This window comes from Rattus norvegicus, chromosome 18 (assembly GCF_021556685.1).
Source record: "Rattus norvegicus strain SHRSP/BbbUtx chromosome 18, alternate assembly SHRSP_T2T, whole genome shotgun sequence".
Classification (NCBI taxonomy): domain Eukaryota; kingdom Metazoa; phylum Chordata; class Mammalia; order Rodentia; family Muridae; genus Rattus; species Rattus norvegicus.
The window spans coordinates 34,190,466-34,208,002 of record NC_141551.1 but is presented as its reverse complement, the minus strand read 5'-3'; the positions used below and the strand labels follow the sequence as shown (position 1 = coordinate 34,208,002).

The 17,537-nt window shown below is 43.5% G+C and overlaps 1 protein-coding gene and 1 long non-coding RNA gene across 3 annotated transcripts in view; one reads left to right on the top strand and one right to left on the bottom strand.

The window, feature by feature from the left end:
- Positions 1-17,537, bottom strand: part of Sh3rf2 (SH3 domain containing ring finger 2) — a 101,127-nt gene that overhangs the window by 11,381 nt on the left and 72,209 nt on the right. For both annotated transcript variants that reach the window (XM_087592846.1, NM_001034187.2), the window contains 2 exons: positions 4,587-4,678; positions 3,052-3,222 (listed from right to left, as the gene is read on the bottom strand). In XM_087592846.1, the coding sequence (XP_087448972.1) occupies positions 3,052-3,222; positions 4,587-4,678 (263 nt within the window). The remainder of the gene's footprint in view (positions 1-3,051; positions 3,223-4,586; positions 4,679-17,537) is intronic.
- Positions 14,762-17,537, top strand: part of LOC147999758 (uncharacterized) — an 88,023-nt gene continuing 85,247 nt past the window's right edge. The window contains exon 1 of the long non-coding RNA XR_015642516.1: positions 14,762-14,980. This is a non-coding gene — a long non-coding RNA (uncharacterized LOC147999758). The remainder of the gene's footprint in view (positions 14,981-17,537) is intronic.

The following is a 17,537-nucleotide window of genomic DNA, read 5'->3' as shown; positions in this document are numbered from 1 at the left end:
AACCCTGTCTGGCATGCACCCATTTCAGAAGGTTGAGCACAGATATGCATGACCTACTTGAGGGCACCAGGTGCTTACCCAAGAGAAGACCAAAGAGGGAGAATGGAAGAAGGCGCATTGGGAAGCTGGAATCCCACAAACGCGGTGGCCACACATCCCGATTGTCTCCGGAAATGGAGAGCTTTTCTCAGTTTATACTTCCTCAAAAATATTCATGTATGGATGGTAAATATACGACCACTCTTATCCATACTAATTCTTTGATGATCCATTTCAGACTCTAGGCTAACCCTGGCATATAAGCAGAGTTATTGGCAGTCAGCATGGGCCCTGGGCTACTTAGGTCAGAGTCCATAGAAGAAAATGTTCTCTGGTGGGAATAGGTACCTTTCCTTGTCCATTATTAACCATTCATGGTTACGCCACATTCTTTTTAATACCTTCTAGCTATGGTTCATCTTACTACACTCTGCCATCCATGGCAGCTGTTGTAATCACTTTACCCTCTAGGTCGGACTCTCCTTTTACTCCTTGAGGATTTTTGTTTCTAGCTGCCTATTAGTCTCCTGACCCCTCATCACACCGAAAATGATCTCATCTAATCTCATGGCTTTAGTAAGCATCACAAGACCAGGGCTCTCTCTTCAATGCTTGACGTATACTTAGTGGCTTGCCAGCACTTTTACTTGGGTTACAAACAGGCACCTCACAATCTGCTGTGATGTAAGTGTTTGCTTGCCCACAGCTCAAGCCCATCTGCTAATGTTTTCATCACTGGCATCCTAATAAAGCAGATGCTCTATTGGTTAACCAGAGGAACAAACTCACACTCACCTTTAATCCTCTATCCATTCACACTTAATAGTTAATGTCAGAAAAGCCATGAGGCCTCTAGCTTTAAGGTATTTGTGGAATCTACAGCTTCCAGTCGCCACCCTGTAAGCTGAAGACGTGACGACTTACCCTCGAAGCAGGGTTGGTGTGGTGTTCTCTTAGCTAGATTTTCTGGGTCTACCCTTTCTTCTCTACAGTTTATTCTCAACCCAGCAAACAGAGATTATGATTAAACGTAGATTAGATCATATTACTTTACTGCTCAAAAACTCTGCTGTGGAGTTAAAACCAAACCCTTCATTATGACTTAAGAATTCTAGATGAGTTGGCCCCATTTACCATTCTGACCTCATCTTCAATCGGCCTACCCATCATTTGCTCTAACCCAGTCTAGTTGGTTTTCATGTCAGGTACATTCCTACCCCAGGCCCTTCGAACTTGCTGCTCCTATGACCCGTAATGTTCTTCTCTCCAAAATCATCTTGGCTAATTCCAAGATTTCCCTCATTCTCTCCCTTCTCCATAAGGCCAAATTCTTGTGTGTGTGTGTGTGTGTGTGTGTGTGTGTGTGTGTGTGTGTGTGTGTATGTGTGTGTATGTGTGTGTGTGTGTGTGTGTGTGTGTGTGTGTGTGTGTGTGTGTGTGTGATTTACTAAAATTTTCCCAGGCTCAGGAAAGGTATGATAGCTGACATATAGTGAACATTAAGAGACTGGAGAGATGGCTCAGTAGTTAAAAATACTTGCTCTTAAAGAGGTCCAGATTTTGGTTCCTAGCCCCCTTAAGGTGATTTACAACTATCTGTAACTCCAGCTCCAGGAGATCTAATGCTGCCTTCTCTCTCTCTAGACCAGCACACAGTGCACATACATACATACAGGCAAAACATCCATAGACACTAAATCTAAAAAAAATTCAATAAATGTTAAAAGAGATGAAAGCATCAGTTATGCACACTTTTAATTTGCTATTCTTCGAACAAATTCTAGGGATCTTACATTGAAAGGAATGATTATAATATCTTATCCCAACTTCTGTCATTCATATATATATGTTATATATATGTATATATATATAATATATACATAATCGCTTTCTTGAGGTGCTCAAGGACCTCATTTTTGCCTGTACTCTTCTTAAACCGGGACCATCTACCTGGCCAGCCAGCTGCTGTGTAAAGGAAAATCTATGTATTAGGAAATGTATTCTTTTTGGAAGCCAAGTCATCTAAGTTGTATCTCCTGCCCTCCTCCTCTGCTGCCAGTCATGGTCTCTGCCTAGCTCCTGGCACACACATCACTCACACCTCCTGTTTTCTACAGGTTAAAGCAGCCTACGTCATCAGTTTCTCCAATGCTGCAGTTCCTTCTTTTCTCACCATTATTGCTGCCCTCCTCTGGACACAGGGCCCCACCTAAAGGATGGTCTGCCAAAATGTCTCATGGAGTCTGCTGCTCTTGGGGTTTTTGACCCTCTGACATGTCACAAAGACAGGGTTTGACATGTGATAAGGGCCTCATTGCCTCATGGCTGGGCAGGTGATGGTGCAGGTAGGAGGAGCTGCAATAGAGTTGAGGTCTGAATGAATTTATGGGCACAGTGTGAAGAGGCAGGGCAGTTTGGTATGTCACTGGGAGAGCTAGGAGGGAAGGGCTCCTCCAGGGTAACTAGTCCTTCACCTGGGCATGGCTGGGCAAGAATGGGTCTGAATGTATGGAAAATTTGCCTCTCAGTCATGTCCTGAGAACCCTTCTGAGATGCCTCGGGGAGGCATTTAATCACAGTTTCCAATTGGTCCAACTGATGGTATTGTTTTGGTGTCAGATGTGATGAGGGAAATGTGGGACGTAGTCTCAAACCCAGTCCTAAGGAAGTCATTTCATTGTGTATCAGTGACTTCATGTGGAGAATAAGACAGGCCAGGCTTTTCGGCATGGCCAGGGCATTAAATGGGGGCAAAGCTGGGCAGTGTGGTTCACACCTGTAGTCCTAGCACCTGGGAATCTGAGGCAGGAGGACCGTGAGTTTGAGGCCAACTTGGCTAAGTTCCAGGCCAGCCTATAAATACATGGTGAGACCTCGGGGGTGGGAGTTATAAATATTTTGTGTGTAAGTTAATGGGATGGGAAGGCAAAAGCTATTTCTTGGCTTATATTCTGAAAAGACACTGGGTCCGCCATCATCAGTTCTATGCACAGATGGGCCCTGGAGATGTACCTGAAAACGGGGATGACATAGTCGCTTGGAAAGATGCCAGTTCGTCCAGTGACTAAGGAGACGCCCCTCAGCCAGCCATCCTGATTCTTGCCCAGAACCCTGATACCTTCTCCCTTCTTCAGGTCCAGCTCTTCAGGTCCCTGGGCTGAGTAAGTGTGCAGGGCTACAAACCTAGAAACAGAAGGAGCTGGTGAGGGAAGTGGAACATGGTGGAGGAGGGCACAGAACCGTGAAGGACTAAGGGGAGGCCATCCCCGTAGCTCACCTGCCAGCACCTAGCAACAAAAATCACTAAAAATGGAAACTTAAGTATGAAAGGCAGATGGAAGTGAAGCAACCTGGCTGGAATGCTGGGGGAGGAAGCAGGCCTTGGTCTCTCTACTCCATGTAGGTGGAAATCACAGAGAGGTCTACATGGGCACGGTGACAATGAGGAACTGACCTCTAGCAGAGAAACGGCTTGAAGGTCAGGATCAGTGGCAGAGGTGTCTGACAATCTACCTAGAGCCGTCTCAGTTCTGTCTGCTGTGGGTCTGAAGACAGGCAGGCTCACGAGACCAGTCATCACAGAAACTGAAACATTCTTTGGGCTGAGAGTAGGGTTTCTTTGACTTCTGGGAACAGCCTGGGAGACAGCTGGGCGCCGTAAAGTGTACTTTTGGAAGGGGGAGGCAGAGGTGATTCTCATTAGTATTTTCACACATAACGATTCCACTGGTGACTGGTGGGTGGAGGGGAATCGGGTTTGTGTCCTACAGAAATGAGTGAGAAGAAAGATGCTATTCTAAAGTTCACCCAGGAATCAGGTAGGTGGTGTCCAGCTATGAGTCACGGTTGTGAGGACAACAGGGAACGGTGAGGCTGAGCTGTGAGAAGAGCTGCCTCGGGAACGGCATTGAAGGAAGAATTTAATAGCTGTGCTGGATCCGGAGTCACCTGGGCCTGGCATGTCCAAGCTTATGACATTGTGACATGAGGTTGTCATCATCAAAACGTAAGCCCCAGGACTGCTTAGACCTGTATAGCAAAAATAATCTGGCAATGTTTTAAGTTAGCTTATGATTTTGTGGTGGGCTGCATCCTTAGCTGTGTTTGGCTTCAAGAAGCATGTAGGCTACAGGTTAGACATGCCAGTAGTCCTCTGAGATCCTAAGGACTGTGAGATGCTCCTAAGCTCTTTGTCAAAGTAGTTATTTGCAAGTGCTTTTCTTACCCCAATGCCAAATATACTTGTTTTTTTGTTTTTGTTTTTTATTTTGTTGACTATAGCAAGTCAATATTCACTAATGAGCCAATATTTGAAACCTGGAGTGAGACAATAGAGACCTCTCCATACCCATCTCCTAGCAATGTTGTGCTTTCTAATCTGTCGTTTTCTCATCCATGCTCACCATCAGTGGGAGAGAAGGAAGGGGTGTTGTTAGCTGTTTGTATGTTTTGGGTTGGGCATGGAGACTAGGTGGCAGAGGGGATTGCGAAGATGAGACCTCCATGCCAGAGACTGAGGGCAGGTTGACTCTGAGCCTTTTACTCACATGTTCGTTGAGAGGTGTTGCTGGGAGCTGGGCACACTGACCATGGCTGTGGAATGTCCTGGGGAGGCAGGAGCAGGGTGAGAAGTGCTGACCTGTATAGGCAGAAGAGACAGCCAAGCAGAACCAGTGAGCACTACAAGTCAGGTGCATGAACAAGACACAGAACAGCTTAACCCAGCTGAAAAAACCAACAGCCATGCCTGGCACCGCCCATCCTGCAATTTCTCTGGTTTGCGGCTTTGGGCAGAGTGAGGTGGAGCAGATATCTTATGACCCGTCCAGGTAGTGTTCCAGGGCTGGGTTCCCAAAGGAGGGTAGCAGAGTCTGGCAGGCTGTCAACATAGAGCCAGCAGGGCTGTAAGCTTCTTCAGTCCCACCCCGCCTAGGTCTTATCAATGTGGGAAGACCTATATGTGGAAAGTAGCAAGATAAGTAGGAGGAACTCAGGACTTAGCTTCCCCTGCACACTTTATAAGTGCCTTATAAGTATCAACAAATTTAGTTCTTATCAAAGGTAGCTTATTAATTAGAGGGGACATTGTGGGGGACAAGAGTTACTTAATTAGGACAAACACAGTTTAAAATTGAGTCTACGATCTGAGTCTGCCTGCTCATTAACTACTGATAGTATTAAAACACACACACACACACACACACACACACATACATATATATACAAACACATATACACACACACATATACAAACACACATACAAACACACACACATATACAAACACACACACATATACAAACACACACACATATACAAACACACACACATACAAACACACATACACACATATACAAACACACACACACATACAAACACACACACACACACACACACACACACACACACACACGTCTAAGCAGAGTACTCAATAACTCACAGAACATGAATCTGAATCCCTTTCATTTTTCCCAGATAAAAACACAACAGCCTCTGAACTCTACCTGCTCTCTTAGGAAAAAAGTTACTCTATCATCTATTTATCATCTATCTATCTATCTGTCTGTCTATCTATCTATCTATCTATCTATCTATCTATCTATCTATCTATCTATCTATCTACCTACCTACCTATTCTCTCCTCCCTCCTCCTCCCCCTCCCCCTCCTTCCTCCTCCTCCTTCTCTCTCTCTCTCTCCTCTCTCTCTCTCTCTCTCTCTCTCTCTCTCTCTCTCTCTCCTCTCTCTCTCTCTCTCTCCTCTCTCTCCCCCCCCCTCTCTGTGTACATGTGGAGGTCAGCTCTCTCTGCCTTATAGGTCCTGGGGGATAGACTTCAGAACTCAGAGCCTCAGGTTTGGCAGCAAGCACTTTTACCTGCTGAGCTATCTCATTAGCCTTTATCTTGTTTTCCCTCCCCAATTTTGTTCTTTTGTGAGTCAGGATCTTTCATCGGGACCTGGCCTTGCTGATCATGCTAGGCTGACCAGTCAGTGAACTATGTCTGGGATTACAAGTCCATACCACTCTGTCTGGGTCTTTGATCTGGATTCTGGGGATTGACTTTAAGTCATCTCATTTGTGTAGCAAACATTTTAAAGGCTGAGTTACCTTAGAATATTTCCCTGCTTGCCTTTCCAGCCTTGCTTTCTGTTTTAGCAATAGAAACCCATTGCTTCAGTGAAACACCATGAACAAAAAGCAAGTTGGTGAGGAAAGGGGTGATGTGGCTTCCACATCACTGATCATCATTGAAGGGAGTCAGGACAGGAGCTCAAACAAGGTAGGAACCTGGAGGCAGGAGCTGATGCAGAAGCCACGAGGGGTGCTGTTTACTGGCTTATTCTTCATGGCTAACTCAGCCTGCTTTCGCACAGAGCCCAGGTCTACCAGTCCATAAGTAGAACCATCTACAGTGGGGTAGGCCCTTCCCCATACATCACTAATTAAGAAAATGCCCTATAGGCTTGCTTACAGCCCTCATCTTATGGGGACATCTTTTCTGTTTGTTTTGTTTTTAGGGATAGATGTTCACTACCTTTGATTATTATACAATACATGTAAGTACAAAGTTATTATAATATACCCCACAAAACTCATAAATATATCCCAACAAAAACAAAGAAGAAAAGTACCACAATATGATATCTTCTTATCACAGAGTGGATGTTATTTACTGAAAATGGGATCTAAGTGAGGAGAACACCTGGGCAGTAAAGTGTCCCCTGGAGTAAGAGCAGGACTGGGAGGTTAGAGGGATGTCTGTATGTACTGTTTCTTTCTGGTTCGGTACACAATATACACCAGTTGCTGTCTGTCTGTCCGTCTGTCTATCTGTCCATCCATCCCTCTCCTGTTAAAGAGTACACCAGCCTATTTGGGGGGTTAAGCCAGGCAGGAACAAAGCACATCCCTTATGCTTCGTGTCTCAGCTTCATTTGGGGCTCTCTGCCCTTTTTTTTTCTTTTTAGATTGTGTGTGTGTGTGTGTGCGTGTTTGTGTACATGTGTCTGAGGGGACTAAAGGAGCATGTGGGAACCCTCTGGAGATGGTGGTTGTGGGTCCTCCACAAGAGCATCGAAAGTTAACCACTGAGCCAGCTACCTAGTGCAGGCATTGTCTTCATTGAGGTTTCCTCTTCCCAAATGACTTTAGCTTGTGTCAAGTTGACACAAACCTATCCAGCACAATTGACCCCTTGTCAACTTGACACACAAGCACACCACTGTCAAGCCACAACTTTTCCTTTTTTCTTCATCCCCAAGATGAGACATTAATATCATTATCACAACATAAAACATTTTACAAACTTAAAAAGCCCCACAGTCTTTACACATTCAAACACTTTAAATTCATTCTATTTAAAACATTCGAAGTCTCTTTTTTTTTCTTCCTTTTTTCTTTTTTCGGAGCTGGGGACCGAACCCAGGGCCTTGTGCTTGCTAGGCAAGTGCTCTACCACTGAGCTAAATCCCCAACCCCTCGAAGTCTCTTTTAAAGCCTAAAATCCACTTCAAAATTTAGTCTTTCAGGTGTGGGATCCTGTAAAATAAAAAATAAATTAAACACACTTTTACTTGGAGAGGGAAATACCAGGACACAGTCACAATTAGATCAAAGAAATGTCCAGTATCTGGGCTCCTCCTAAAAGCTTGAGTCACTTCTCTAGCTCCAGCTTCTGTATCACACACAGCTTGTCTTCTAGGCTTGGACAGGATCTTCTTCCCACTGCTGCTGCTGTTCTTAGTGGTTGGCCTATGGCAGTGGCATCTCCAAAACGCTGGGGCCTTCTGCTATAACTTGGCAGCACTTTCACCAATGGGCTCTCTTCATGGTACAAAGTGTCAACTTTTTGTATGGCCTTTGGATCATGGGGTGTCAATGGCAACTGAGGCTCCCTCTTCACCCATCCCCTCCTCAGCTTTTACAGTACCAAGACTCAGCTGTTTCCACGAACCTTAAATGCCTTCAAAATAGTGCCATCTGAGTGACTTTAAACACTACCAAGTTTGGCTACCAACTTGAGGTACAACCATGGCCACCTCTGGAACACAGCTTCTGTGTGCTGACTTTCAGGAAATACTTCCTAGAATTCCCCTAGCGATGCTGGTCTTTTCTTAATCACCACTGATTTCTCAGCTTCAGCTGACCACCATCAATTATCCCACTAAAACAAAGATGATTTAGTGGTTCTGCTCTCTTGTTAATTGGGGCCGATGCTTCAGCCCCAGCTGAGCAGAACCACGGAGCCTCATACGAATGGCTCCAGTAGAATCTTTGCTTCCCTTTGAAACTTGGTAAACCAGGCTTCCATCATCTGCACTGCTTCCAACATTCTTGTCTTCCAATCTCTGACAAAGCAGCCCGCTGAGCTCACAATACTTAATGGCTCTTCAAGTCCAAAGTTTCAGAGTCCTTGTACAATCCTCCCCAAAACCTTGTTAAGACTGTCACAGTAATACCCTACAGTCCTGGCACTGACTTCTGTCTTAGTTAGGGACTTATCACTGTGAAGGGACACCATGACCACAGCAACTCTTAAAAGAAAACATTTAATTGGGGCTGACTTACTATTTAGAGGTTTAGTTCATTATTGCTATGTTGGGAACCATGGTGACGCACCCGTAGACATGGTGCTATAGAGGTAACAGAGTTCTACATCTGAATCTGCAGGAAACTGGAAGAGGCAATTACTGGGCCTGGCTTAGGTATATAGAACCCTAAAGTCCACCTCAGGAGACACACTTCCTCCAACAAAGCCACACCTTCTTGAACAAGGCTACACTTCCCAATGCCACTACCCAAGCATTTAAGTATGAATGAGTCTATGGGGGCCATGCTCATTCAAACCACCTTTCTCTACTCCTGCTCTTTATGTCTGTTGTATGATCTTTTTGGTCATGCTGTTTTAGTCATTTACTTCTCACATCTTTCTTCTATTTTCTATAAAAAAATCTGAATCATAAATAATCATGCGCACGGCAAGTGCATATGTAATTTTATGCATCACTTACATAACAGTGAAGTAATTCGTGTATCCATACCTCTCAACTCCGAATACAGATAGAAATAGGACACTGTGCAGCTCTCTGCATCTCCCTCAGTAACCAACCACATGGCTTCCCTCCTAGAGCAACAAAAATGGTTTTATGGTTGGGGTTGTGGTGGTTTGAATATGCTTAGCCCATGGGAAGTGGCTTTATTAGGAGGTGTAGCTTTGTTGGAATAGGTGTGGCCTTTTTGGAGGAAGTACGTCACTGTGTAGGCAGACCCTAGATGGTTCCTATGCTCAAGCTCTACCCAATGTGGAAATGAGAGTTCCTCCTGGCTGCCTTCTGTTCAAGATGTGGAGCTCTCAGCTCCTCCAGCACAAGTCTGCCTGCACAATGCCATGTTTCTCACTGTGATGATAATGGACTGAACCTCTGAAACTGTAAGCCAGCCCCAATTAAATGCTTGCCTTTATATGAGTTGCCTTGGTCATAATGTCTCTTCACAGCAATGAAACCCTTATTAAGATAAGGGTCCCCACAATACAAAGAACTGTTTTAAAGGGTCACAGCATTAGGAATGTTGAGAAACACTGCTCTAATCATTGTGCTAAAATGTGCGCTAGTCATCCCAGGGCTTTTTGTGTAGTTTCTCCCACTCTGGCATACATCCTTACACAGACTTCTCTCTTTTGTCTGCTATGAACATCATAAGAAAGTGCATGGGGCTGGAGAGATGGCTCAGCAGTTAAGAGCTCTGATTGCTCTTCCAGAGGACCTGACTTCAAATCCTAGCAATGTCATGTTGGCTCACAACCATCTGTAATGGGGTCCGACCGAAGAGAGAGTGTACTCTCTTATAGAAAATAAATTAATTAATTAAAAAAGAAGAGAAAGTACATACAATAAGTATATTCTGTGACATGGAGGTTTGCTGGATATTTGTGGTTCCTGCCTCCTCTTTCATGGCAGAGTATAGCACCATGGGGCTAATCAATCGCTTATCTGTCATTTGGGTGGCTTTTAGTTTGGGGCTATTATAAACAGTGTTGATATGAACATTCCCCTACATGTCCCCTGTGCCCATGTACAAGAGTTTCTCCAGGATATACACCCAGGAATGGAATTGATGGGCCGTAGGGTAGGAGCCTGTTCAGGTTTATTAGGTAATAACGAATTGTTTCCCAGTGTGGCTGTAACAATTTACAAGTCTGCCAGCGACATTGACAATTCCTGTTACTTTAGAGTCTTGCCAGCATGAGGTAACATGCTCTTTAATACCTGCTCGTGTGGTGGTATGAAAGGCTAACTCATCGTGGCTTCACATTCATGTCTGTGGATGCCAGTGCAGTGGAACTCATTCTTTTTCCCTGGTTTCAAAAATTTACTGACCATTCTTAGTACATGCAATGCCTGTTCCAGATCCTTCCTTATCCCACAGTTCTTGGGCTATTTATTATTTTCACATTAAGTTGTGGAATTCTATTATTTTTTAGAAATAATTCCTTGCAGCATGCATATATATATATATATGTATATATATATATATATATATTCCCCTGTGGGATCTTTTGGTGGACAAAATTAATTATATAATATATTCCTACACAGTCAACACTTTTGAAAAATCTTGGGTAAAATGTGTTTTAATTTCAAGGTTGTGAGGTGTGCTTCTATGTTGCCTTTTGAAAGTTTTATAGTTTCACCTTTCATCTATATGTTCTTTAGTCCACATGGAATTGATTTTTGACGAGTGAGGAATCCAATTTCATCATCCTTTCCCCACACAGATACCCAATTAGCCCAGCGTCATAGCTCATTCTTCCCTTGTGACCTGCGGAGGTGTTTGCCATAAATCACGTCTCCACACTGTCTGTTTCCAGGTTTTCTAGTATGTTCCATTGGTTTAAAAGAGGCTGGTGCTGAGTCCCAACCAAGTTAGTGACAGTAGTTTTAACTTAAGATGCGTGATATCTGATCAGCAGGCGAGTCACTTTGAACGAACCACACCCCCTCACTTTAGAAGTCATTTGATCCCTGGCGTTTTAAATGTTTCGTTTGAAACTTAGGGTTATTTTTTGCATTTCATGAAGACAACTCCAGAGCTGTTGAATTTGGGGATACATTTTGGGGAGAATAACTACTTTAAGATATTGAAATGTGTGGTGAGATCGGAGGATTATGACTGAAGGCCAGCTCCTGCCTTTGGACTCCTAACCCCTATTCCCAGGGGCATAGTTCATTCTTCCCTTCCACCGTTTGTCATAAATCACATCTCCACACTGACTTCCTTCCGGCGTTTCTAGCATATTACATTGACTTAAAAGAAGCTGGAGCTAAGCCTTCCTCTCTCCCTCCCTCCTTTCTTATTTAATTTTCTGAGACGTCATACATCCCTGTTGCTCTGGATGGCCTAGAACTTGCTATGAGATGAGGCCGATCACATGCTTCAGCCACCTCAGTGGTCACACGGGTGGGCTGCCACACCTGGACCAGACACCGTTTAAAGAGAGATACTGAGTTTTCTGGTCTAAAAGCCTGACATATTTCACTATCTATTTTGTCTTTTTTAGAAAACTCGATACAACAGTGCCTATCCTTAATTCCAGCACTGGGAAAAGCAGAGTCAAGAGGATCAGAAATTCAAGGTCACATTCTGCAACATACCCCGTTCAAGGCCAACCTGGGCTATATGGCATCCTGTCTGAGATATAAATCCTCTAACTTTACACCCAGTACTTGGGAGGCTGAGGCAGGAGGATTGCCATTTGAGAGCAACCTCCATTCCATGGTGAGTTCCAAGTCAACCTGAGGTTAAAAAGTGAAACAATGAAAACAAAACAAAATAAAAAGCAATAGAAAATTACCTTCCTAGTTTTCTTTTTGGTGGATGGACATGCAGCTGTGTTTATGATTGCCAGTTTGAGACTAGGAACCTTGATAACCACACACCTGTTACAGTGAGTTATTCTGTATTCGTTTGCGTTTTCCATATAGACAATAGTATAATATCAGTTTTAACGATTCTTTTCTTCAAATATTCAACCTTTATTTCTTCTTGCTTAGTTTGTTGGCCAGGCCTCTAGGCAGGGTTGATCAGAAATACGGCAGGGTCTCGTTCTAACCTTCAAGGACCCAGCATTTCACCATTAAGCAAGATGTTTGCTGTAGAATTCAGACAGATCCCTCTCACTAAATTCTATTAAGGATTTTATTCTTAGCTTGATAAATTTTCTAGTGTATAATAAGTAGATATAGAATTCTGTCAAATATTTCCATATGTTATTTTTCCATACTATATTTTCTCTATATTCTTTAGAATGTTATATAGGCTTTTTTCTTTAACTAGTTAACGTGACACATTAGTGGAATTACCTTTCTTTTTGTTTATTTACATTTTATATGTATGGGAGTTTTGCCTGCATGTCTGTACATCATCTGCATACAGTTTCCACAAGGGTCAGAAGAGGGCATCAGGTCTTCTGGAATTGGAGTTACAGACAGATGTTAGCCATCATGTAGGTGCTGGGAATTGAACTTAGAGCTTCTGTAAGAGCCATTTCTCCAACCCTGTGTTTTTATTGTTATTTTTTATTTATAATATAAAGAATATCCTAGGATCCATGAAATACATGGAGCTTTTTTTCCCTTCTCATGTTTGGAAGAGTTTAAACATTATCTCCTCAAAATTATGAAAGAACTTAAATACACACCTCTCTGGGTTATTTTTTTTCTGTTTGTTTTGTTTTATTTTATGGAAACTTGTGTAGAGGAATCTTTCCTTGATGCTAGGGTGGGCTATTCTCATTCACTTGAACTTCTAAGGAAGGTGGGTCCAGTGCTTCTCTATAGCTGTGGTTTGAATTGGTGTATTGAGAAAAAGTACCAAATCCAGCCCATAGTCAAAGAGCAAAGAAAAAAATCCTTTGCTGTGAGCTGAGTTGGCTCATTTGGTCAGGTACACTCCACCCTTTGCCTTTGTCTTTCTTAGGCTTTTCTGAGTCCACATATTTGCTGCCTTTAAAGCAAGCTTTGTGTCCCAAGATGGTGGCTACTATAGTACATTTGAAAGACAAGGGCATACCATTACTTACTTGTATGTATGTATGTATGTATGTATGTATGTATGTATGTATGTATGTATGTATGCATATACGTATGTATGTATTATGTATTTATTGTCTTTGAGACAGGGTTTCTTTGTGCTTCCCTGGCTGTCCTGGAACTTGCTCTGTATACCAGGCTAGCCTTGAACCCATAGATCTGCCTGCCTCTGCCTTCTGAGTGTTGGGATTACAGACATGGGCCCCCAGCTACCAGCATCTGGCCCTTTAGCTACTTTAAGTGTTACAATTTATAGTGTAACCATGTTTCAGTAAGCAAAGTTCCTGTTGTGTCTGTTTTGAGTCCCCCTAGTGGTATTTATTCACCAACTATTATTGCTAAGGATCTCTGATGTCATGAGGATTTATGACAGGGTCATTAGTCTCATGCATAGGATAGACTATGTGCTAATATGACATCTGCCTGCGCAGGATCTCGTCCATATTTTTCAGACAGACCAATCCCAAGATATGATGTGTCAGAACATCTAGTGAGTCCAATGATTTACCCTCCCCTGACCCAAACAAGAGTGCCCTCTATCCTGAGAAAGTAGCTTTTGTGTTAGAGTGGTGCCAAAGTACATTTCTCCAGCGGAGAGTTGGACCAAACCAGTCAAGGGACTACAAAGTTTTTTTTTTTTCCCTAGAAACTGGTTCTGAATTGCTAGGGAATTGGGGCTTTTCTGTTGCTGTTTTACCAAGCAATCCCAGGCAAGTGGGTCTGTTTGTCCCTGAATTCTTCCATCTGCTTAGGTGTACTTTAATAGTTTTTTTTTTCTGTAATGACTTATCAAGAGTTCATAAGTTTTAGAGTCTCACTTCAGGAGAGCTAGTTGGGGAGGTAAACCAAAGTTAGTTAAAAAGAAAAATTAATTGAAAAAATTGTTTTGGAGAAATTCAGAGAGCCCAGACATCCTTTGGCAATACTGTGTCCATCTTTGTGATCTTTACAGAATTTACCTTTTTTTTTTTTTTTTTTTTTTTTGGTTCTTTTTTTCGGAGCTGGGGACCGAACCCAGGGCCTTGCGCTTCCTAGGTAAGCGCTCTACCACTGAGCTAAATTCCCAGCCAGAATTTACCTTTTATAGTGTATCTATTGACACAGGAAAAAAAAAAACCAAAAAGAACCAACCCTCTTCTCTAAAGTTATCAGAAGAACAAAGGAGATGATTTTTTTAGGAAGAAAAGAAATCAGGTCAGGTAGTGCATGCCTGGAACCCAGCACACAGGAGATGAGGCAGGAGGATTGTGATTTTTGAAGCATGGCTATACTACATAACGACATTTTCCCCTTATCTCCGACCCCATCCTTAAAAAAGAGAAGAGGGAAAAACCAACCACAACTCCCTATGTTATCAAATCAGTTGTCCCTGTTCCCTTGGGGGATTTGAGTTCCCTCAAGAAAAGTGAGCTCACAGCCTTTGAAATCATAGACATATTTTCCCCAGCAACCTGAAGCTGCCCGATACCTTCTTGGTGGCAGGACAGCTTTCCTCTTTGAATTATTTTATGGGAGGCCATTAGAAAAACACCCCGTATTCAGGCTGAGACCTTGGTTGGTTGTGAAATCTTTCCTTCTGAGACTAAATAGAGATCAAGGATTCGAGGCTCATTAACAGCTTGGCACACTCTCTAGAGACAAGCCTGGGTGTAGACATGGAAGGACTTTTAGCATTTTCTCCAAAGCCATCTCTTTAAGTCTCTTTCTGCAAGCGTAAGGTGGTTTTGTGCGACTCTGAAGTGCAGGAGAAGCCCATGCTCCACGTTTCTAACTGGATTTAAGCAGCTTGAATCAGCTGTCCCACAGACCCACCATCTTTGCCTCGATGGTCCAGTCTGTGGCAACTCTGCAGGTAAATTTCTGCTGTCTTTTCTTTCACTAAGATTACTCCATAAGCTCAGAGCCCAAGGCTTTTTGGACAATGGCTACCTCTCACCTTCCAGAGTTCTTCTGTAACTGATAGGCATAAAGGGAGCCTGGAACATTTTGGACCATCTGTTTCCTTCCAAATGTTCTTACCTCATTGTGCTAAAAAGGCATGAGAATGTGGATCTGACTCAAGAGGAGGAAATCTATAGAACAGATAAGTAGCTTTGCTGTCTGTACCCCAGCTTGCAGAGCATACCTGAGCACCCCACAGACGTTCATGGAGCTCTTCCAAGAAGACGTGTCTAAACCATCTGGGTTTAGATGCTTTCTCTTACCCAGTTATTTTGTCTATCAGTGTTAAGGATTCAGCAACACCAGATAATTGAGGTGCATTGGAAGTTAGGTAGTGTTGTTCTTTGTTTTGATTTTTTTCCTGGATATTCTCTGACTAGGCTTCTTTCTCCAATGGATGATTTCCAACAAACATGGGTATTATTTTTCTCAACCATGGACCTGGTCTGGTACTCAAGGATTCAAACAGATAGGCATTTGATAATATATGGCGTCACCTGGGCATGTCTGATCCCTTCCAGTCAGCAAGTGTTCTGAGTGTCTGAGTTCTAGGTGACATCATCTGTGAATGAAAAGGGTTTGAAAAGAAAGATCCAGTTCCCTTGTCTTAAGGGTTGTGTAATCTCACTGAGATAAAATGGGAGGAACCAAAATATATCTCTGAGAATGCACCTGCCACAAGAGCTGGTATTCATAGAGGCCACACATTCCTAATTTATTTTCTCATGTAATCTTTATAGTAAGTAAAAAAAAAAATCCAAATGCTATTTGTGTGTGTGCCCCTGGTGTATATAGATGTTCATGTGGAGGTCTGAGGTCAAACTTGGGTGTTATACCTCAGAAACCATCCCCACCTCTCTTTTAGATAGGTTCTCTGTGATATGAATCTGGTCCAATAGGCTAAGCTGGTTGACCTGGGAGCTCCAGGGACCCACTTGTCTCTGCTCCTCTTAGTTTGGAAGACTAAGCATTACTGTGTCTTCCTCATTCCCATTTTGCTGACAGGATTGTTAAGCAAACACGTATTACAATAATTTGCTAAGGGCCACAGGGCCAGGTAGTTGGAAGAGGTGGGATCTGAACTCGAACAGTCTGATACAGAGTCCATTCCTTTAGCCTCACTTGCAATAAATAAGGCAGCGAGTTTATTTTGGAGGTAGGATCAAGGTACCAGTGATAGGGTTGGAGGGTTCTAGGAGGACAGGCAACAGTGAGGGTGGGACCTACAGGCAACTCACCAGCCTCTGCGATCCTCCTTGGAATCTCTCAGTTCCTTATTTGTGAGGCTGAGCTAGGACAGGTTTGCCCAGTTCCTGAGAGACCTACAAAGGCACCTGAGAAATTTCCCAGCCATCTCTCCCCTGTAAATTTTATGAGTAGATTTCACAAGACAGAGGCAACAGAGCAGAGCCTGAGGGAGAAGGGTGGCAGCTTTTTGAGTTGGTTCATACACTGTGCTCACTGGTCAAAGCACCACACCTAGGGCCATTTTGCTCCTGGTCAATGGCCAGGTTAGATGGTCATCCCTGTCTAATCGTCAGATACTATTTTTAAGAATTGTGGCCAAGGGTCTTCGGCTTTTATTAATTATATGAATCTTGAAAAACCTAAAGCCCCTGGCTTGCGAGCCATACAATGTGGGTATTGGGACTAAGCTTGGGTGCTCTGCAGGAAATAATCTTAACCCTAGAGCCATATCTCTAGGCCCAGCCTCTGGTTTTAGAGACTCAGGATGTGAGAGCTGGAATGAACCTTAAAGTCAATTTAATCCCCAAGCCTCAAAGAGGGCAAGTGGCATGCTGATGGTCACTGGCAGAGTTTAACATCAGTCAGGCAAGGCCTACCACAGGGGGAGGGACCATGTCCCAGGAGCTGTTTGAGGCAGGTGCTATATATTCCTAACACTTATATTCCTATCAAACCCTTGGGGGCTTTCCCTGTGCACACCTCTGCTTTCCTGGTGCCTAAGCTCTAGAGAGCACAGGCAGCACAACAAAGCGACTAGAAGGGACTGAGGCTAGGTAAAGGCTTTCTCTAAAGGATCTGGAGATGGAGAATGAGTGAGAACTGTTTCTGATGATCTTTTCCCTTTTGACTGTTTTATTCTCTGGCTGGAATGAACTTGGCTAGACTCGCCTGGCCTGAGGCCCAGGGTAACAGGTGACTTTGCCTGTTTGGGGACAGAACCCAAATATAAAGAAAGCATCAAAACATGGGCACGCTGTCCTAGAGGGAGGGCATAGATTAGGCTCAAAATTGCTGGCAAGGCATGAGCCAGGAAGGCAAAATTGATGAGATGGGCTGAATGGAGCACCAACACCCTTATCTCCTGTGTGGCCCACAAAGCCTACACTCACTTGGCGCTCATTCACCCTAGCTGGAGACTTCTCTTCTTTATTCTTATCCAAGTCCTCGTCCATACAAGAATTTCCTCACTCATCCACTCATCTCTTATCCAATCTCTCCAT